We start from the raw sequence: 23,403 nt of genomic DNA on the forward strand, positions 1-23,403 counted from the left end.
GATCAATCAGAATAGAAATGGAAATTATTAAGTGGTCAAAAGAGAAAAGCAGCGAGGCCTAAGAAGAAATCTCACTTGTGGCTTTGCAATGCAAATATAAGCTCCGCCTAATGGGTTCCATGAAAAAAGTATTCTCATTTTGACCTGAAGTCTTGTTTGGGGACATTTCACCAGAAGAATTGATCAACTGATCATAAATAGCTACTGTGAGTGACCAGAACTCATTTAAGTTCTAGTTAGGGTTGGGCAGGGTTCCGTAAATTGTAAAACAGAACCCAATGGGAGCTTAAAATGCAGTGTCACATTTTAAAGAATTCAAGTATTCACTTGGTAGCTTAGTGACCAGTAAAGTACTTTAAGAAAGGATGAAAAGTTTATCAGGCTGGGGTGTGAGAACTAAGCTAGACAGAGATCAAGGGAGAGGTCCTCTTTCTTTTGTAAAATACTCCGTCATTCCTTCATCAGATTCATGATTTGTGACAAAGATTAGAAAGTCACAGCTCAGCTACTTGCGACAGGTTCAGGGCTATTACTTTGCAAGGCAATGAATGCCATTGCTTGCTGGCTGTGACACACTTCATGACACAGACATGGCTATATTCTGGATGTATTGCTGTCTTAGTTAGGGTTTCTATTGCTGCAATAAAAGATCCTGTATGGCCAAAAGCAACTTGGGGAGAAAAGGCTTTATTTGATCTTCCACTTCCACATCACAGTCTATGATCAAAGGCAGCCAGGGAAGGGACTCAGGTAGGAACCTAGAGGCAGGAACTGAAGTAGAAACCATGGAGCAATGCTGCTTACTGACTTTGCTCCATCTGACTTGCTCAGTCTGCTATCTTGGGTAACTCAGGACCGCTTGCCTAGGGCTGGCAGCAATCATAGTGGGCTGGGCTCTTTTCTATCAATCACTAATCAAGAAACTCTCACAATTACTTTACATGAGTCTCCTATCTTTTTTAAAATATATTTTATTATGTATTTTCCTCAATTACATTTTCAATGCTATCCCAAAAGTCCCCCATACCCTCCCCCTGACTCCCCTACCCACCCAGTCCCACTTTTTGGCCCTGGCGTTCCCCTGTACTGGGGCATATAAAGTTTGCAAGTCCAATGGGCCTCTCTTTCCAGTGATGGCCGACTAGGCCATCATTTGATACATATGCAGCTAGAGTCAAGAGCTCTGGGGTACTGGTTAGCTCATAATGTTGTTCCACCTATAGGGTTGCAGATCCCTTCAGCTCCTTGAGTACTTTCCCTAGCTCCTCCATTGGGGGCCCTATAATCCATCCAATAGCTGACTGTGAGCATCCACTTCTGTGCTTGCTAGGCCCCGGCATAGTCTCACAAGAGACAGCTATATCTGGGTCTTTCAGCAAAATCTTGCTAGTGTATGTCTCCTAGCTTTTAAGAAGCTCATTTATACATTGGTCAAAAATGATGGCCATGAGAGAATATACTTGAAATTGTGAAGATTAAATTTGATGTATGCAGAATTCTTAAATTAGTGACTAGCACACAATGTATGCTCAATAAATCGTATTGGCTATTTTTATTCTGCAGCCAAAAGAGGGGTATCACTCATGTGTTCAAAGCTCTGTTTAGTGAAAGAAATGTACACTCTCCTTTTGCAATCATCATGTAGAGCAGGCTGTAGAATTGTAGTAATTTTAAACATTCTTTGATTTGTCTAATTCTTTCCAAGGTTCACACAACACAGGGATGTGGATTTATTTTGTAAAACAGGTTATATTATTTGTAAGAGTTTTTTCATATAACTGTACCCATTTTTTGGGTATAGCATGATATTTCAACATATATATAAAACGCCTGATAATTGTGTCAAGGCAATTAGTATAAGGCAGCCTATCTTTACTGTTTTGAAATATATAATTTGTTATTGTTAATTTCAGTCTCCCACTGGGCATGAGAACACCGGGACCTTAATCCTGTCCTAGGTGCTATTTTGTACACACTGCCTAACTTCTCCCAATTATCCCTCTGCCTTCTCTGTACCTGAAAAGCCCTGTTCTACTCTCTGAAGTTGATTCTTTATTTAAGTGCCTTCAGATCCGGTTTCTAAAAGACAGCTCAAAATGTCAGAACAGATTTGAATTTTATAGGTTAATGGGAAATGTTGAGGAAGGCATAATAAAAATCCTTATGATGGATATAGAAAGAAAGCTTCATTATTCAAACTGAAGGGGGAAAACCCATGAATTCAAAGCAGTCCGGCAATAATTAATATCCCAGCAGCTTCTCTCACCCCAGAAGCTGCTCTACGTTTGCTTTGTTTCCTCTACTGTCAATCCAATCAGTGGTCCCGATTAGAGAAGACCATTCACTTGATTATGTGGCACGTGACATGTCCCAAAGTGGAAAAGTAAGAGGAACTTCAGGCTTATCACTTGAGGAACGGGACCGCTGTCAGCCATAGAGTTATTGTATTAGGATGCCAGTTCACTGTACACTGTGGATGTCACTCAAGGGATTATGGGATGGAGCTAGAGCCCCTAGGACAAAGCACAGTTCCTCAACCTGACCTGGATGCTTAACGTCTGCTGACACATACCACGAGTCCTGCAGGCACCACCCTCTTAGCCTCCATGCGCCATCAGAGCAGAAGCTTCTCCCTCCCTAAGCACAATCTTTTCTTTTGAGCCTTTACAAGTGGATACTGCTCTGTCATACCTGGTTCGAGATTTTTGATTGACTTTTCAGAGTATCCGTCTATTGCTTCTACCAAGAAGCACTCTGATCCATTTCCCCTTCAACTAGACTAGTTAGCTTTAAGGCCTTCTTCCTAAGGGTAACTAGTTTTGTGACATTGCATGTTTATTTCTGTGTCTGTCTCTTCAAGGAAAGCCACTGTATGGAGTCTCCTTCGCCATCTTACTCCCCCCTCTTGGACAGTGACCACCTACGTTGGCTGTCCTTAGTTGTTCTGAATGATTGAAAAGAGTTCTTCCATTGCTCAGAACTTCCAGTTCACAGTTGATACTGAACCTTCCTGGTGAAGCCACCCTTTGGGCATTACCATAAAGAATGCCCAAAACTCTGCAGATTGTCAAGACAATCAACAAAACTTTTCTTTTATAAAATATTGACTCCTAATTATAATTTACTGAGTGACTAGAGACTACGTTGCCACCAAGAATGGCAAGGACTACTGGCTGCCATTAGAAGCTATGAAGTTTGAGGGAGGCTGTGGGTCTCAGAGGAAATCTGGCTCCGCTGAACCTTGATTTCCAACTTCCACCATACAGAACAGTGTTTGGGTTGTTTTAAGTATTAGTCTGTAGCAATCTGTTACTATAGTTCTCTCTCTCTCTCTCTCTCTCTCTCTCTCTCTCTCTCTCTCTCTCTCACACACACACACACACACACACACACACATGAGAGAGAGAGAGAGAGAGAGAGAGAGAGAGAGAGAGAGAGAGAGAGATGCACATATGTAGAGGGGATTGAACCTCTGGCCTTATGAATACTAGGTAATCACTCTACTCCTGAGCTGCCTAATATATCCCCTGCCCAGTGTACATTAAGCCAGAAGCCAGACCACAACATTCCTCAATGGCTTCCCTGCTAACACAGAAAGAGTCCCTTGCAACTGATGAGAATCTCTTTCTATAAGCTTCACCCCGACCCTGCTTTTTAAAACTTTACCTCACGTAGTCCTTTCACTCCTGATTCTCTAGACACAAGATGCTTTTCTTGCTGGAGCTTGATCATACCAGATGATTTCTTAACAGGACCAGGTTATCAGCCTCCCCTTCAGCTGCAGGATTCCTCTTGTTTATTCTGTATTAGTCTTTCCTTCCCATCAGAGGTTAGAGTTCCCTGACCCTCCTATATGCTACTTGTTTTGATTTCTCTTTAGCACTCGTGAACATTTACCTCAAAATACACAATAACCATCTCTCAGATTCCATGAGAAATTGCCCCATGGAAACAAATCTTCATATGTCTAAGTCTCATATGACTATAAAATGGTCATATTTGCATATGACCTATGCACATCTTTGCATACACTGAAAATCATCTCAGCATTACTTATGCATTAAATGCTATGTGGAGAGTTGCTGTGCTATATGATATAAAGAATAATAGCAAGGAAAGTTTGCCTGTTTAGTTCAGACATAATTGATTTTTTAAAAATATTTTCTATCCGTGATCAGTTGAACCTGAAGATATACAGAATCTCAATCTACAGAAGGACAATTATATTTTACATTTTATATTTAGTGCCTCCTTGCCCTTAAGTGGAAGCCCCGTGAGAAGAGGCACTTCATTTTCTTTACATCTAGAACACACATAAGAATTAAATAAATGTATGTTAAATGAGTGGATGGATGAGAGATCTCTTAAATCTTCTGAGTTTCCCCCACTGGAAAAATTTCAGAAAAGCAGAATTCCAAATAAATGTCAAGATTTTGAAATTTTAAAAAGCAAAGTGTACTCAGTACTCTAGCAACTAGATTGCATCCTCTAATAATATGAGTTGAACAACGTTAACAAATTAATTTCCTATTTACTTGAAATGAACTTGAATTTACTTGAGATTCAAATGTAAAGGAGCCAGAAGCAGGTAGAAGACATCTAGTCACTTCAGGATTCAGGCTCCCTATTGTGCTGGTTTGAATTCGAGTGGCCCCCATAGGCTTGTAGGGAATGGCAACAGGATGTGTGGCCTTGTTGTAGTTGGTGTGGCCTTGTTGGAGGAAGTGTGTCAATGGGGCAGGCTTTGAGATTTCCAATGATCAAGTCAGGTCTGGTGTCACTTCCTGGTGTCTGGGGAACCTGATAGAGAACTCTCATCTACCCCTCCAGCGCTGAGTCTGCCTGCATGCCACCATGCTTCCCGCCATGATGATAATGGACTAAACCTCTGAACTGTAAGCTAGCCTCTAATTAAATGCTGTCCTTTGTAAGAGTTGCTGTGATCATAGTGTCTCTTCACAGCAATAGGAAGCCTTAGACAACTAGTAAGACATCAAATTAGCATATACAATCAGCAAACATGATCTAGTGAAGATCTAATGAGGAGAGCCATCCATGCTAATATGAAGGAACCCCTTACAATATTCCTGTACGTCTGCTTTAGCTAGCTATCTGATTCCATTTTTTTTTTGTATTGGAAAGGTAAGTTTGTTCAAATTTCTTCAGAGAACAAGAAGAACTAAGAAGGAAACAAGCTACAGTTAGCTACTGGAAACACAGTAGTTTATAGGACACTTAAGAAAAACTGGTGTTTCGTTGGTTAATGGTGAGTACCCTTAAAGATAAGATTTGATAAATTTTAAAATCTCAACTGCTTTATTGGGTAAATATAACCAGTATAACAGCAATCAGGGACATGTGAGGAAGCACTCCTATAAATGTAATGATCCAGATCACAGAAGGTATAGAGGGACGGATACTGACAAATGACAACTGGTGGTCAGTATAACTGCGGTCCTACAGAAGGATAAGGAAAACCTGAGGGTTAACAGGGAACACAGAATGTGTCAGCCTGCCTTATGATGAGGAGATGGGCTTTCGGAGCTAAAAAGAAACACAAATAAGAAGCCCATCCAAGTTCCCAAAAGTTTATTGATGCCTCAAATGGTATGTACTACCAAAGAAAATATGCAACCCTAAACTCGTGGCCTTGGTGGAACCTTGAGACATGGGATGGGGCATTTGAATGATGGGAACCCAGTGGATCATAAACACTTAATTCTGTTTGCCCTCCAAGTATTTTGAAGCATTTCCAAACCCTTACTCTACAGTAACGAACATTTTATAAGCTCACCTATAATATAGAAGATTCTGATTTCTTAATTTTCCTTTAAAAAAAGTAGCCATTCATCCCACTGTTGCCAAGTGATAGCTTACTTCTGCACAGGCTTGATCTGCACTTCCTGGTAGCTATCCGTGTTGACATCTAGTCATGTGCTTGCTGGCTGGCCATTCTTAGCTTTGCTTTGGACTCATTTCGTACAAGTGCTAGGACAAATTTTAAATTGGGTTATCTGATTGAGTTATAAAAATGTTTTATACGTTCTGTATACTATATTCCTTGATTTTTCCCCATTCTGTAAGTTACCATTTCACATCTTTATAGTACCCTCTGATACCCAACTTTTTTGTAGTTTGTCTGTTTTATCCATTTCTTAAAGTCTATTTTATCCATTTCTTTTTGTTACTGTTGTAGTTGCTTTTGTTGTCTTTTCAGTGTTAAACAGGAGAATCTAAGGCATTTGCAAGGTCACAAGGCTTTATTCCTCTTTTGTCCCCCTGAGTTTTATCTTATGCATCATTTGTGGAAGAAAAATGTCCTAAAATGAAAATACATACATTTGCAAGACAATGGACATCTAAAATATATCACTTGAAGTGACATCTGACTCAACTCAGCATCCAACCTTGGCAGAATACCCATGAATTTGTCATTATAACATCACATAATGCACCTTCCAGAAGCAACTGCCTGAGTATTGCGTGGTCTGCTGAAGGCATGAGATACCAACACAGACTCTCAAGTTCAAGTGATGTTGCTGGTTGTCATAGACTCACGGAATCTGAGATTTCTATAAGAAACTGCTTTCCAAATGAAGAACACACAGGGTTGGGGAGAAAAAAGAGATGTAAATAGAAGTCACTCCATTTCCCCATGCTACCTCACCTTACCAAGGACTTGACATTTTGGGTTCTTCTCAGGGAACAAAATGATTCATTTACCAGCTTTAGTCAATGGTGAAGCATTTCAGGCTCTTTTTTTTTTAAATATTTTTTTCATTATGTATTTTCCTCAATTACATTTCCAATGCTATCCCAAAGGTCCCCCATACCCTCTCCCCACTTCCCTACCCACCCATTCCCATTTTTTTGGCCCTGGCATTCCCCTGTACTGGGGCATATAAAGTTTGCCTGTCCAATGGGCCTCTCTTTCCAGTGATGGCCGACTAGGCCATCTTTTGATACATATGCAGCTAGAGTCAAGAGCTCCGGGGTACTGGTTAGTTTATAATGTTGTTCCACCTACAGGGTTGCAGATCTCTTTAGCTGCTTGGATACTTTCTCTAGCTCCTCCATTGGGGGCCCTGTGATCCATCCAATAGCTGACTGTGAGCATCCACTTATGTATTTGCTAGGCTCTGGCCTAGTCTCACAAGAGACAGCTATATCAGGGTCCTTTCAGCAAACGCTTGCTAGTGTATGCAATGGTGTCATCATTTGGAGGCTAATTATGGGATGGATCCCTGGATATGGCAGTCTCTAGATGGTCCATCCTTTTGTCTCAGCTCCAAACTTTGTCTCTGTAACTCCTTCCATGGTTGATTGTTTCCAATTCTAAGAAGGGGCAAAGATATAAGCTACAATTTGCAAAACACATGAAACTGAAGAAGAACGAAGACCAAAGTGTGGACACTTTGCATTTTAGACTCTTATGAATCAATGCATAAGAGGCCATTGCCCTCTGAGGGTAGTCAGAACGTATTGGTAAAGAGGACAGCTGTTTTGGCATCGTGAATGCAAAGGGGAATATGAAAAGACTTCCATATATATATATATATATACATATATATATATATATACATACATATATATATATGTGTAGTGTATGTATGTAAATGTGTGTTTGTATATATGTGTATATATGTATGCGTGTGTGTATACATATATGTGTATATATGTATGCTCAATGGCCCCATGTGCAAAAATTGTCAGAGAATAGTTTCAAGACACACCGGATACTGCACAAAGGCATGTAGAGAAGTGTGAGTGACAGCAAATTCAGAATTGGCTACTCAGAGGGAGGGAGATGGTGAAAATTACTTGTGGTTCTCCAACCATCCCCAGTGATATAGCCCTGTTTATTCACTAATGTCTTTTTAAATCTCTTCCCCTTGAGAAGAGTCTCACAGCGGGATGGGTTCAAGGGTATGGAGAAGTGGATTTATTGGGTAGAAGGGACAAAAAGCAGAAGTTAGAATGCATGCTCTTCAGATTTCCAGCCAAGACCCATACACAGAAGTCACACCAGGGCCTATGGAATCTTTGTTAGTGTTTGAGTCAATGAGCAGAGAATTGCCAATGATAGGTCATGGTGATGGAACAGGGCTTGCCAAGTTTAAGAATCTGGGCCTTTTCTGTGGCCTATCTTGATGCTGGAGGTCATGATTAGCTCAAGAAGACTTTCTCAGGGGAGCTCAGGCTGGGGCTCTTCCTACCTGAGCTGACTCCTTCTGCCCTCACTAGAGCCATCCATGCCTGTGGAGCAGGACACCTTCCTACTTATATTCATTTCCCATAGTCATTACCTCCCAAACTAACTCAACCCTGGTTCCTCTTCCCCAGGGATCTGTTCAGAGACTTACAGGATCATTAGTGGGTGATATGGGAGGTGCAAATAAGCAACTTGCCTTTTTCATACTTCTGTTGAAAGAACTATTTTTTGCCTCTTCTTAAATGTAATATAACCAGAAAACTCTGCCCATGCTATGTGAGAAAATTTCAAATTTTCTCAGATAACTTTTGAGGTAAAGGTACACAACAAAAAAATAAAATATATTCCATTAGGAAAGAACGTGGACTCACGTTTACAAAAAGAAAAATGGGGTAACTATCATCTCTTTTGGAAAACCAAAGTGCAGTATTCATGATAACAGTTAGGAATTATGACCACCAGCCCCCAGATTATACATCTCACCTCATTTTCTTATCCACAGCATCCATCAAACAAGCATACGGTATCAGTCCACTTCCATGACTTTGATGTTGGTCATCACACATTAGAAAGGTCTGTCCAGCTCAGTTTTAGGGATTGCTATGCAATCGGGCCAACTATTAGAAAACAGCTGACTCAGCATGAGGTAATGAAGTTCACTGAAGTGTCTCCTGGCCCCTTTAACATAGCCCCTTCCATACCAAGATGAACAGACTGAAGAACAGAACAGCGAAGAACTCCTGTATCTGTCCGGACTGTAGCTGCCCAACAGTATCCTCTTCATGCAGGTTTGGCCTGAAATCCTTTTTATTTTTTGAGACAAGGTTTTACGTACTCCAGGCTAGCCTTGAATTTACTTTGAAGCCAGTGATGACCTTAAGCTTCTGCTACTTCTGCCTCCACTTCCCGGCTGGTGGGATTGCAGGTACATGCCCCCACATTCTATGGTTCTGGGTATCAAAACCAGAGCTAGATATTGGAGGCAATCCTCCTTGACTCCACCCCTGGTAGTTGACCTATTAGTTTAATTAAAATCAGGGGTCTGGTTTAGGACAAAAAATAGTCTAAGACAAGATATGATTATGTGGTTAAACACTCTGCTAAATACTTTTTGAAGGGCAAAGGAGGTAAAAATCTGGGAGAATGGAGGCTTACAGAGAAATCGAGAGACAAATATAAGTCTCTGAAGCTTAGCTTTCTCATGGTAAGCGGAGGACTCTGGCTGTCCTCCAATGTGTTTTAGTCCCCTAATCTTTAACATAAGGTAATGGTATCTAGGCCTTCCAGTAGTTCTAATGAGTTGTAGGTGAGACAATAATTTTTAAAATGCTTTAAACACCACCTGACATACACAGTATACAGACAGGCCAGATGCTTTTAAAATACAGCAGAGTACACATTTCACCTCAATTTCCCTCTCATTTTACCTTCTCATGCTCACCCCAGAAAATGACTTACTGATATTTTCTGAGAGATTCATTTTACTCAGAGCTATCAGAAACAGAGCCCATTCATCGGTCTGGAACTTCAATCTGGTTCTTACTAAATAGTTAACTGAATGTTAAAATGAATGGCATTAAAAAAAATAAATAAAAAAGAGTGACCCAAAAGGTTATCAAATGAATACTTTATTAGAGTCATAACACTTATAAAATAAATTTATCAGATTTTAAGACCAGCCAACACTTTTTCATTTTTACAGCTAAGATACGTAGAGAGATTCTTAAAACACCTTTGTCTTTGTTCAAGTGCTTCGTCGCTCAGCTCACAAAATCTAGAATGCAATGAATCTACAGACCTAAGTATTCACAGTTAGTCAGCTTTGAGTTTTCTTTTTGCTAACCTAGAAGCCATACATTTACAAAAGTACCACCAATACATCTGAATGAATTCATTTGAGTTAATACCACACTGAGCATGGCTTGGTACACCTGGGGGAAAACAAAATCTCAACTAAATTCTAGTGGACTACATTTTAGGGATTCCACGTACAGTGTATCTTTATGGCACATTTGTGACTTCATAGTATATAATTCATAATACAGGTTTTTCAGTGTGTGGTCTGGAGCTGGAAAAACAGGAGGGAAGTCAGGCATTTTAGAAGAGCTAAGACATGAGTGGAAAGCCATAAGACTGATTTCTTCAACCTACATATAGAAATACATCTCTTCTTCAGCTGTATTCCAAACTGAGCTCCCTCTTGGTTCTTCTTCTGGGGGAGTATTAGATAAACAGCACTTGAACACTGTGCATTGGTGTTATTCATTCATGTTTTTCACTATGTTCCAGGGAGTCCAATACTCCAACCATACATGGCACTCTTAGGTGATGGGTCAGCTCGAGAGCAATTCCCAAGCCTCCATTTCCAAAGGCAGCCCTACTAAAACAATAGGGAATTGGCCTGTATAAGAATGCGGTGGGAACTGTGGTCACTCATGATCTGTTGCCAAACCTGGGACACATACAGGTGGACTAGGATTGTTTTCTGTTCTATTCAGTCAGATCCAGTTTTTGTTTTAGCTCTTGTGTTAAACGTCCTTTGCCTGTCTGACACCAATGTAAAAACAACATAGATATCCAGGCTATTATCAAAGCATGTAAGAATCTATAGCTTTATGTTATAGTTAATCTGTTACTCAAATTCAGCTCAGAAAGCAATGCAAAAACAATAAGAAGTTAAAAATTCAACTCTTCAGAGAGCTATTTGGAAAAGCTTTACATACATAAATATTTATATATTCATGCATAGGCCAAACAACCACAGTCTATGGCATAAATAAACCAAAGTAAGACATCAGTAGCAAGATACTAGATCCAGTAGTGATTAATTGCCTCTGGGGATCATGTCTTAAGTACTCTCGTGTGAGTGCCTTGCTGAGCTATTAGGAAATCATTAGTTTGGAGTTTATTTCCTACCTTATTTTGCTCTTCATCCAAGGCTCTGCTGGGGTTAGCTTGAGAAATTATATGACCTTTCAAGGGTAATATTTGACTATTAAACAAAGGCAACGTGAGTGATGCATAATGAAACAAAATATGTTATGTGGTTTGTCTAATGAGGTTGATAAACTTTCATGATTAGTTCAATAGAACACAGAACACCTAAGGTTTTGATGGCAGTAGTTGATAAAATTATGGTCTGTAGACCACATACAGTCTTGCTCCCTTTTTGTAATAAGCTTTATTAAGATACAGATATTTATTTACACATCATCTGTAGCTGCTTTTATGTCATCATAGGATGGAACAATTGCCACAGATACTATATGGCCTATTAAAGCCTACATATGTGCTACCTGGCCTTTTTGTAAAAAAAAATGTGTATCATTTCCTGTTTTATACTAAAGATAGAATTAGATGAGAAGCCTGCATGAGATGTATTGTTTTAGTTATTTACTATTATTAAGGTTCGGGTGACTCAACCAAAAAAAAAAAAAAAAAAAAGGAATACTATTGTTTTGTGAACAGTGTCTGTGTATTTTAAGAATATACAATGGAAATGCATTTAAAAAGAAAAGAGAGATGAAAAAGGACAGGATATTTCTCTAACATCAGAATAAAATGAAAATCCCACCCATGTAACAAACCACAGCTGGCACTGAGGTCCTCTCTGTACTAAGCTAACAATGTTTGGAATGTTATATTGGGACAAATGGTACCCAAGTGATCAGAGCTATAAAGTAGACAAATGAAACCAGCACACAACTGTCAGTTTCCAAGGAGTGTTACGGTCGCCATCTTCGCAAAGCCAGACCCAAACTGCAACCATAACAAGCTGTTGTCATAAAGGCAAAAACCTAAGAAAAGGACAAAGAAACACTGTCATCAGATTCACAACATGGACTTTTAGAAGTTGCATCCTGAGAGGCCACTGAACAAATCCTCGACAACTGACCTGTAGATACTTCAACAGGACAAGAGTTTAGAGTGATCTGTGGTTCAATGACTTTGTTTCGTTACCTCCCAGCGCTGGCCCTCCCTCTGTACACTAGAGCTCTTAGCTTTCATATCTGCAGGCAGCCTTACTTTCACCATCCGCTCACATGTCAGGCTTACTTGTTAAGTATTTATGAAACCCTAGGCAGTGTATTAAAAAATTCACTCTGAGTTATCTCATCATCCAGTAGTTTCATAGCTAAGAAGACCCCAAGGACACATCAAATCATTTCTGTCATCTTTAGAACTCAGTAGACAAAACCCATAGGAATGTGTTCTGAGTTCTGTCCCTCCTCAGGTGGGAGACAGTTGTCCCAGGCCAAGCCCTCTTGGAGCTGTTTCCTTGGTGTCATGGTTGGCGTCATTAACACCCACTGTGCATACATCACTGTGCTTGGTGCAGATAAACAAATAGTACCCATTGTCCTGAAATTCAGGGACTGTGAGCCAAAGGAGAGAAGATTCGAGGCCAATTCAAAATGATAAAATATGACTATATAGGGCAGAGATTCCTTTGTTTGTTTGTTTTTCAAGACAGGGTTTTTCTGTGTGGTTCTGGTTGTCCTGGAACTCATTCAATAGACCAGGCTGGCTTCAAACTCCGAGATCCAATGCCTTTGCCTCCCAAGTACTGGGATTAAAGGCATGTGTCACCATCGCCTGGTACCTGGCAAGGGTAGAGATTCCTAACCAGGAAACTGCAGCCTGAGAAGGGAGGACAGATCCATTCACAGAAATTTTTGTCACAGTTTAATTAACCCTTCCCATTTTGCTTGTTTTGGTAATATATTTTTAATATCGACAATGCCCTCTGAGTGAGAATAATTGCTTTGGGAATTTGTCAATAGTGAGAAGGAATTGCCCCATCCTCAACTCTACTGAGTGAAAAAGAAAAGGAAAACATTTAGCCCAGTGGGACACATGAATGGATGAGCAATTTCAGCTGCTGAAAACTCAAGACCTAGAGTTCTGATTGGACTGGAGTGAGTGGGAAAAATGGAATGCCATGAAAGACTTGAAGCATTGGTCTATGCATCGAGGTGGCTTCACTCGGGCAGGGGGACAAAGACACAGGTTTTCAGAAGAAGTATACCTGGAAAAGAACAGTCTAGAAACTTCCAAAACTAAAGAGGAAAAGATACTAGGTTCAGTAATGCACTATAGTATAGGAACCATTAAACATCAATTAAGATGCTTCATTTCAGAAAGTAGTTTCAATTTGTGGTAGTTTTAAAAATTATCCATGAGACCAACCTGGTTTACCAAGTGAGTTTCAGGAGAGCCAGGCTGTTAAACAGAGAAAGCCTATCTCTCAAACCACCTCCACCCCCCCCCCCAAAAAAAATGTATCCATGAAAACAAAAAATTATTATTTCTTTGCACTATTTAATACAAAATGACAGGTTCACTACAGTGTATGAATGAAAGAGGATTCATGTTTTAAAGTCCCCAGAGAAGGCTTTCTCCTGTATCCCATCTGTTACAGTGACTGGTGAATTTGCCTTTCCGCTCACCAGCACTGACCCCAACAATAAGAACTGAAACTTGTTCATGTCAGCCCCATATTGAGAAAACACCCTTCTATTTGGTCCCCTCACCAGGTCTGAAATTTACAAAGAGAGAACACTATAGTGGATTCTTTTTACAAAATCAAGCACTAATAGACTTGTTGCCTTCCCAGATAATGTCAACAGTGTTGGTCTGCAGTAGAGTCACCCACAATGGGGGTGATGAGAGGACTTTGCTCACAGGACAACAAAATAGATACATAAATAGCTATTATACATTTGGTTCTAAAGGCTACTATTAAAAGGCTACTGATGCCCGAGGAGTCTCCCGGATGCTTTTCCCATGGTGCACTTACTGTGGCAGCCACGTTGATATTATACTGGTTGTCGTTGAGTAGTGGCTTCACAGTCATGGTTGTGTTGCACTGAAGGTCATGCAGGGAGGTGGCCGCTGCTTCCAGTAAAAACGCTCCGAAGTAGAAGACGAAGACTATGAAATGGTAGACAAAATCCTAAGGAGCAGAGGAGAGGCATTTATAGGTAACAACACGAAGATGCTTTACTGTTTTTTATTGTAAATGCAATCTTAAACAGGAAAACTCAGCCCATTTAATCAAATTATCTTAAGTATATCCATTGTTTATTTTGAATACTTTGGCAAAATTAGAAGCATTAGACTCTACATAAGCCCATCCTTAACTGTAGAGGGATAGTGATTGTCAGCTGCGGGGAGAGGGAGGAATAAGTTGACCACGTTCCCGTGGAAGGCCACATGTCCAAAAACATTTGGGAACACAATTTGATCTCGAAGAATATTTTTAAAAGAGGTGATACAGAGCTGGATGCCTTGGGTGATTATGATCAAAACATATTGTATGGAAAGTTTCAAACTCTCAAAGAACTAATAAAAAAATCAGTGAATCTATTTAATTTGGTACAATAGTAACTTTTCTTATATATTGAATTTTCAAATAGAATATAATATCAGTTTAGATTAATATACAAAGATATCCATATTAATTACAATAAGATAAAAGGTCTTTAAATTAAATTAAATTTAAAACTAAGATAAATGCCATTTTAAAGTCCAAATAAAATTATATCAATTTCATATACTTAATACATATTTTAGTATTTGTTATTGCAATTATAATTATGTATTATTCTATATTCTCCAAGATACAGACTTAGTGATAGAATTCAATGGCATACAACCTTGTATTTCATTAAATAAAAGGAATCAATACTACTGCAAAAGTTATTTGTTATTTTGTGCACTGGTAGAATTAATGTGAAGCAGAACTTATCGTAATCCAGTTTTACTTGAAATATACCATTTACATATTTTATATTTATAGCTGCCATATTCCAGTGTCTTCAGCTGTATAAATTCTTATCCTTACAGTAGTCATTTACTATCTCTTTTGCAAACAAAATTTCCTCTTTCTCTTCATACAAAGATTAGCTTTGGGGGTAGGACCAGTATCATGCTTATCTGATTCCAAAGTTCTTCATTCTTTCATTAAAAAATCTAAATTAATTAGTAATTTTTACTGACTAATAGAAATTATATACTCATTGTATGTATTTTAGCATATGCATGCATTATGAAGCAACTACATTGAACTACTTATTATCATCTCATATACTCACCCTTTACATGGTGAGAACTCTCCACTCAGCAGTTTTCCAGAATACATTGCTATCAACTAGAATCTGTGCTGTAGAGCCTATGAGGGTACTATTGCTTCCCGAGTTACTGCAATGCTTTGGCAAATGCCTTCCCAACCCTATCTCCCCACTTTATTCATAACACCTCATTTTTTTCTCCAATGAGTTCAATTTTTTCACCTTTCACCAATTGAAGTTATGATGAACAGTATTTGGTGCCTGGCTTATTCATTTTACAGATCCTCCATGCTCATCTACATTATTGTGAATACCAGGATTGTCTTCAGTTCTAAACAGCCAAATAGCTTTGTGTATATACAGTATGTTTTATTTACCTATCAATGACTAGGGGAGACTTAAGCTGATTACATATGATGGCTACTATAAACAATCCTGCAAAGAAAAAATGTGGGCGCAGACAGATGGACTGACTTCATGACCTCTATATACGTATAGAGAGAGTCATGGATCATATGGGAGTTCAATTGCTAAGTTTTGGAGAAAATTTCATAGTAACAGTGCTCATTTGCATGTTTGAGAGCTCTCTTCAAAGCCTACCTTTCCCTTCTCAAACAATACTACTAACAAAATTACAAAAGGGAATGTTGTACTAAATGTCTACTAAACAGCATTGTCCATAGAATTATTCCTATTATGCCTAGAATGCTAAATCAAATTTAACCAGGGCGAGATACATAAGGTATAATGGAAAAATGCTTTCTATGAAACACCTGTCATTGCGAAGTCATCCACATCACATACATACTGACCATACATCTAACCCACAGCCAATGCTCAGATACATGCAGTCATGTGTCTACTCAATAAATGTTCATGGACAAAGGTCAATATCCAATGGAATGTCAGTGGGTTAATGAATTAAATGTATCTTACTGGGTTATTAATTAATAGCTGTAAAAATTAAGAAGGTGAATTGAGATTGACTATTAATCACTCATTCTCAAGTTTAGATTTATCTTAAAAAGCCAAGCTAGGGGGTGGGACAACAGGTCAGAGAGTAAAGTACTTGACATGCAAACACAGGACTTGAATCCTAACCTGGCACTCATGTTAAAAAGCCTGAAATGGTGGAGTGCACCTGTAATCTCAGAACTGAGGAGATGGGAATAGACAATGGATCCTTGGGGATTGACGGACAGCTAGTCAAATGACTCCAGATCCCAGAGAGGGATTCTGTGGAGGTTTAGTCTTTTGCTACATATTGCAATGCTAAAACCGGGCCCCCAGGGTCTCGTTGCCCACAGGGACGAGGTGTACACCAAATGATGCTATGTAACCTTGCTCTTTAACGTAAAACCAATGGTTGAATAAAGATGCCTACAGATTTTAGCTAGGCAGAAGAGAGGTGGGCGGGAATTCAGCTCCCAGGGCTGAGGGTCTGAAGCTGAGACCACAAGGAGAGAAGAGAGAGGTGAAGGGAGGAGAAGATGCCAAGGGGTAGGTGAATCATGGCTACATGGTCATGAAGGCTGGCCAGTTGGTGTAAGAGCGTCCCAGGCAGAGCATGGCAATCTATATTTTGGGGTTGACAGAGAAGTAGACAAAATACCTTAGAGTGTTGATGTCTGCTCAGCTCTAGTGGTATTGAGGCTTATTATAAATATAAAGGTTTTGTGTCTGTTCCTTGGGAACTGAATGATCAAAGGTGGATTAGATCTAATTTTTAGTTCAATAGGATTCTGTCTCAAAAAGCAAGATAGAAGGCCCCTAAGAAGGAACAATACCCAAGGCCCCACAGACACACTCATCCACATGAACACACATACATAGCTAAACACACACCTCTGACACCTCTCGCACAGAAAGGCAAAGGTACAGTTTAGTGATGTGACTTGCAACAGTTAGGAGATTTACTGCCTATTTTTGGCATGACTCCATCCCATCAGCTTTTGTGACTGGATTTTGGTTCTTATGGGACTTTCTTTCTTGGGTTTCAGTAGATGTGGGACGTGCTTAAGTGTCTGAGCCAAAGACACAGTCTTCTCGAGTGGCTTTCAGGGAGTCACAGTACATTTGGGCTGAACCTAGTCACTGTGCCCAATGCAGGATCTCAGTGGTGTTGTGGAGCTTCTCATGGACTTGGCAAACACTGCATCACGAATGAGGGTTTTCCAATTTATTTTACATCCGTTGGCATTGTCTAATACAGGTCTTTCTTTTTCTCCCCATAAAAGATACCAAGTGCATGTGCACAAGAGCTTATGTGCATGCATGAATGTTCTTGTTCTCTCCCTCTCTCTCTCTCTCTCTCTCTCTCTCTCTCTCTCTCTCTCTCTTTCACACACACACACACACACACACATGAAAATCAAAGCCAAAACCCAAACCAACCACTAATAACATAATCTTCTATTTCCTTTTTGGATTTTTAAAAATTAATTTATTCTCTCATATATTATATCCTGACTGCAGCCTCCCTTCCATCCTCCCCCTCTCACCCCTCCTCCCCATCCATTCCTCCTCTAGTTCCCTTCAGAAACGAGCAGGTCTCCCAAGGATACCAATCAGACGTGGCATATTGAGGGGCAATAAAGATTAGGCACCTCCCCTTATATCAAGACTGGATGAGACAACTCAGTAGGAGTTTAAAGTCCATAAAGCATCAGAAACAGCCCCCTCCCACTCCCTCTGTTAGGAGTCGCACAAAACCACTGTACAATAATAATATATCTACAGAGGGCCTAGGTTAGACCCGTGCAGACTCCCTGATGGTTGGTTCAGTCTCAGTGAGTCCCTATGAGTCTGGGTTTGTAGATTCTGTGTTCTCATCCCCACTGGCTCCTACAATCTTTCCTCCCCTTCTATGCAGAATAAACTAACTCCTGCCTTATGTTTAGCTGTGGGTCTCTGTATCTGTTTCCATGATTTGCCGGATGGACCCTCTGCAAAATCTCCTTTGCTAAATCTTTCTTAGAGCCTGTTCCTTAGTGGCTTTGAGATTACTTAAGCTTTTTTTAAAAAATGTTTTCACTTCTTGACCAGTAAGTAGGTTTAGATACGTTATTAACCACACAATGATTCTTTTGCTGCCCTGTCTATTTCAGAAACGTCTTGAAAGCCTCTCCCAGGCCTGTGCACCTGACCACTAAAGAGCTACACACTAACATCTGACCACTCTGCTTGTCCACGGGAGCCACGCAAAATGTCTTCTGTAAGGTTCACTCATGGTTTGGAACACTTGGACTACACTAGAGGTTCTCAGATCCTGGAACAAAGCAGAACCACCTAGAGAATTTACTTAAGCACAGAGAAATGACTACCATCCCCTAGTCTTGGACTCAGCAGTCTAGATAGGGTTGGCTGAGGCTGGGCATTTCTGACAGGAGTCCCGGTGATGCTGATACCTGGCTTGGTGGCTACATTTTAAACCACCATCTTTGACAGTTCTTCATTAGCATAGGCCCAGTCCCATTCTGAGTCTTGTTTGCATGCCCATTCTCCAAACCAGTCCTGCTAGCTCTCGTATACCCCAGAGCCTTCCTTGCCTCTCCACACTTTTATCAGACAAACTCAACCTTAAAAACTGCTTGGAATTTTTTTTCCAACCCACATGATCATTCCCAAAATTCTAATCTTGAGAGAAGTGTTCTGCTTTTTTGCTCAGGGATGAACATTAAATAGTTTGAGAGAGGTGGGGGAGGGGTAAGGAGAAGGGAGGGGCAGAAAGGAAAGAAAGAAAGAAAAGGAAAGGACAGAAAAATATCTGTACACCTATGGGGAACCCTGGTTCCACAGCAGCCGAGAAAAGAGAAGACAGCCACTAAAACCTAGTTTTACTGTTGGTAGCATACATCATAACCCCAGCATAGGAGTTTGAACAAGGTGGATGACCAGTTTGGGCTACAGTTTGGGTTTACATATGTGTAGCAAGACCATCTCAAAGGAAAAAAAGTGTCCAGGTCTAAGTCGCATAGAATGTTGCTCAGGACATTTAAATTATTAGGTGATAGTCTTAGCTGGAATCTGATTAAATGTATGCCCATGAGACTTCTGTAAAATAAAGTGGGATTTGTTAAATTGTGTAAGATTTAAACATCTCTTTAAAAAAGCATTCTTCCTTAGCATATTTCCCCTAAAAAAGGGAGGGGTATGAATATGAAATATCTTCTTCAAAGTTAAACCAAAGTGGTGTTATCCTTCTATACAGGGGCAGGGAGAAAGCCCCCGATCTCCAGTTACTTCAAAGTCAAAACTGGCTTCTTATCAGGGCAGATCTGTGATCCTCACCACTTGGAGGTTGAGGTGAAGTTGAGTTCAATGGCATCCTGGGAAAGTAAGACCCTGCCTCAATATAAACAGTGAAAAAGGTCTGGAGATGGAGCTCAGAGATGGAGAGCCCGCTTAGCATGCAGAAGGCCTCCTGAGGGCCAATCTCCAATATTAGTCAGAAACAGGAAAATCTTGCCTTTCTTCAAATGGAGAAACAGTTTCTTTGTTTTTTGTTTTTTTGTTTGTTTGTTTCTTTTTTTTTAAATGCACCAGCTATACCCAGAATAGAAAGCATGTGAAAAAAAATACTAAACATATCTTACATTATGAATGTGAATCTAATACCAATTAATGAAAAATAGAAAATTTGCCCAGGAAATGACTTGGTGGTTAGAGGGCTTGCCAGGTAAGCAAGAGAGTCAAAATCTGGCTTCCCTAGTTCCTACTTAAATGCCAAGTATGTGTGGGAGCTCCCTCATCTTCCAGTCTCCAGAAAGCAGAGGTCAGGGAACCCCAGAGCAAACTGGGCACCAAGACAAGCTCAATCATTGAACTCTGGTTTGAATGAGACTCCGCCTCACAGATGGATGAGGAAGAATTATTGAGGCTGATTCTTGACTTTAACCTTGGGTTCACAGACATAGGCACATGCATGTTTGCATACCCAAATATATGTGTCCATGCATGTATACGCACATATATGCACACCACATTCACACACTATAAATATGGAAAATGAAAAAAAATCACTGTTAGTGTTTACAATAAATACTTGTAGAGAGTAAATTATTTCTAAAATGCACTCCTATTTCTCTCAATTGGAGTACAAAGTAGCATTAAATTATTTGCAGGGGAAATAATTAATTTTTTATCAGTTAATGCCTAATAATTTCAGAATGCATCAATTAGAAATTGTATCAATCTGATGAGGATGCCATGATGAGTGTGACTCAAAAACTCTCGTGGCCTGGGAGCGCACAGCAAGCATTACAACCCACATAAGGCCTGGAGATGTGATCAGAACAGGCATCCATGTGAGTAAAGCTGCATAGAACATTGAAAGAAAATCTTTTTTTTAAGGATTTGAAGATATTTTTATTGAATTATTTTGTTTATTGACAATTTCATATGTATATATAATATATTTATATAGTTTGATTACACTCAATTCCTTTTTTTTTTGACTTTTAAAAATTTATTTACATTCCAAATGTTATCCCCTTTCCCGGTTTCTCCTCTGCAAACCCTGTATCCCATCCCTCCTCCTTACCCTGTTTCTATGAGGGTGCTCCCCACCCACCTACCCACTCCCATCTCACTGCCCTAGCATTCCTCTACACTGGGGTATCAAGTCTTCACAGGACCAAGGGCCTCCCATCCCAGTGATGCCAGATAAGGCCCCTTCAGCTCCTTCAGTCCTTCCCCTATCTCCTCCATCAGGATCCCTGTGCTCGTCTGATGGTTGGTTTCGAGCATCCTTGAAATCTTTAAACCTAAACAGCACTTAGTAAACTCTATGGAGGCAGGAGCTAGCATGCCCACCATGTGCTGAGCCCCTGCTATAGCAACAATAGTGTCACATGTTGTGTACAGTTATTGCATGATGGATAATGTTAGCTGGAAAATACCACCTCTGAGATGGCCCAAACATTGAAACGGAGTACTAAAGTTTGTGCAAATATCCCCAAATTTTAAAAGTCTACACATTTGAGACATTCTTAGCTTTAAGCACCTTCTCAGCCCATACCTAGTTCCTTTCCTTAACTGCAAATGTATGAGAACATAGGCTAATCTTCCCAGATGAACTATGGGAAAAGCATTAGAGGTTTCCTTTTTTAAAAACTTTTGTTTGTTTGTTTTGTTTTGTCTCACTGTGTTAGCCCAACGTGGCCTCGGACTTAAGACCTTCCGGCCTCATTCTACAGGGTGCTGGGTTGTGGATTTGTACCATCAGGCCCAGCTTTCCAACAGTCACTTTGATATAGTGGTGAAATTTAAACAAGGAGAACATTTATAGTTTATTGCTTGATCATTACAGGTAATGCTACAAACGGGAGGGCAATGCCACGTTGGGAAGACCAATAAACTACTAAAAATGCTTTAGTACTGAAAAGAAGATTCAGTACAAGCAGGGGGAGGAATACAGAACGGATATCTGTCTAACAAGACCAGGAATGACATCATAAAGTATTTAAGCATTTAAGTGGTACACGTATCAACCCATTAGAGAGAATACAGGATCCCAGAAACATTTCCAGATTGAACACTCAGTTGCTAGGCAATCAGGAGATCCAGGACTCCCATGGGAATGGTCTGGTGGTGTGTGATACAGCATTTGAGAAGAGCCAGCAAGATGGGTAATGATTATTAAGGCTCCTGAAGTACCAGCAGGAGCAGAGCGGAACAGAGACATGGAGCAATCTTTAAGTCAGATGCCTGAAGGACCTGCTTTCCCTTAGTAACTTTGGAGATCAGCTGATCCACTTGCAGACCTTCTCATGAGAAAGTCAGGCACTTGCAAAGAGGAGATGAACTATTTCTCTGTACCCTAATTTGGGACTGTGGACTTTATCACATGATCAAATAACAAATATTGAAATTTGAGAAAATGTAGGAAAACACTACCTTAGCAACTGCATAGAACTAGACTCTTCAAAGTTCTGAACTACAAGTTTCTTGTCTTTAAGGAATTAGAATTATTGTCATTTGGAGATTAGAGCCCAGACACAAAGCTAAGCACCATGAATGCATTATTTCTATTATTCTTTAAGGGCATCTGGCAAGGCAGTTGCTATTACTTCCATCTTACAGAGACAGAATTGGAATACAGAGCAGTTAACTATTTTGTCCAAGGCAAATCAAGCTTCATGTGAAAGCCTGTTGAAAGCTGTGACCACTACACTAGACTGCTTTCTTAGCTTTATCCTAACCCATGCCACCCTTAGCCTGTGTGCTGCCTTAGAGGACAGCCCTATTTGCTGGATGCCTCTGCTAAAGACATTTGGAATTATAGTTCTCCTTACATTTTGCAAGTGAAATACTTCCCCTTAGCATTTGCCACTAAAGCTGCTGAGCTGGGGGAATGCTATTATGCTCAAAAACAACATATAAAGATCAAACGATGGTCTGACTTAAGTTCCAAAACAGTGTGATTCAGAAGCTAAAGAGTTCTCTATGAGCATCACTAAAGCCCTGTCACTGGATTGGAGCGGAATCATCCCCACTTGTCTTTCAAAATGCATCCCAGAGAATGAAGGATCACTGCTATGAAAGAGAATCTCCACGCAACACATGGGGCAATACAATGTCGGTCGTTTGTAGGGAATGGTAGCTTATCTTAAACATTGAGTTGAACATCGTGCTATCAATTTATCTTTCAGGACTCAGCAATTAATTTTAGAGAAGAACTAATGATAAAATATTCTCTTTTGAAAACAACACGGAGCTATGTGTTTTCTGCAAAGCTTGGACAATCTGGCCACTTCTGTGTCTGTGCATTTCCTGGGTGTGAATTTAATCAATTATGCATTGAAAAATATTCAGAAAAATATGTGTCTATAGGAAATATGTACAGACATTCTTCTCCTGTCTTCATTATCCAAACAACACAGTATAGAAACTACATGCAGGGGCTGGAGAGATGGCTCACTGGTTAATAGCACTTATACTCTGGCAGAGGACATTGGTTCCATTCCTAGCAACCACATATAGTTCTCAATCATCTTCTGGCCTCCATAAACACCAGGAATGCACAGAGATACACACAAGTAAAATATTCACACATAAAATAAAATGAATGAATCTTTTTTAAAGCTGTGTGCATAGCATTTACGATGTGCATTCTAA

General features: G+C 39.9%; 1 protein-coding gene across 1 annotated transcript in view; it reads right to left on the reverse strand.

Annotated features, from left to right (window-relative positions):
* Positions 1-9,824: 9,824 nt before the first annotated feature.
* The window catches only part of Mal2 (mal, T cell differentiation protein 2), a 31,111-nt gene continuing 17,532 nt past the window's right edge, over positions 9,825-23,403 (reverse strand). The window contains exons 3-4 of the mRNA XM_021183583.3: positions 14,013-14,168; positions 9,825-12,009 (exon numbers count right to left, since the gene is read on the reverse strand). Coding sequence (XP_021039242.1) covers positions 11,938-12,009; positions 14,013-14,168 — 228 coding nt within the window. The 3' untranslated portion in view covers positions 9,825-11,937. The remainder of the gene's footprint in view (positions 12,010-14,012; positions 14,169-23,403) is intronic.

Source organism: Mus caroli, unplaced genomic scaffold (assembly GCF_978045245.1).
Source record: "Mus caroli unplaced genomic scaffold, Mus_caroli_1 scaffold_16, whole genome shotgun sequence".
Lineage (NCBI taxonomy): Eukaryota > Metazoa > Chordata > Mammalia > Rodentia > Muridae > Mus > Mus caroli.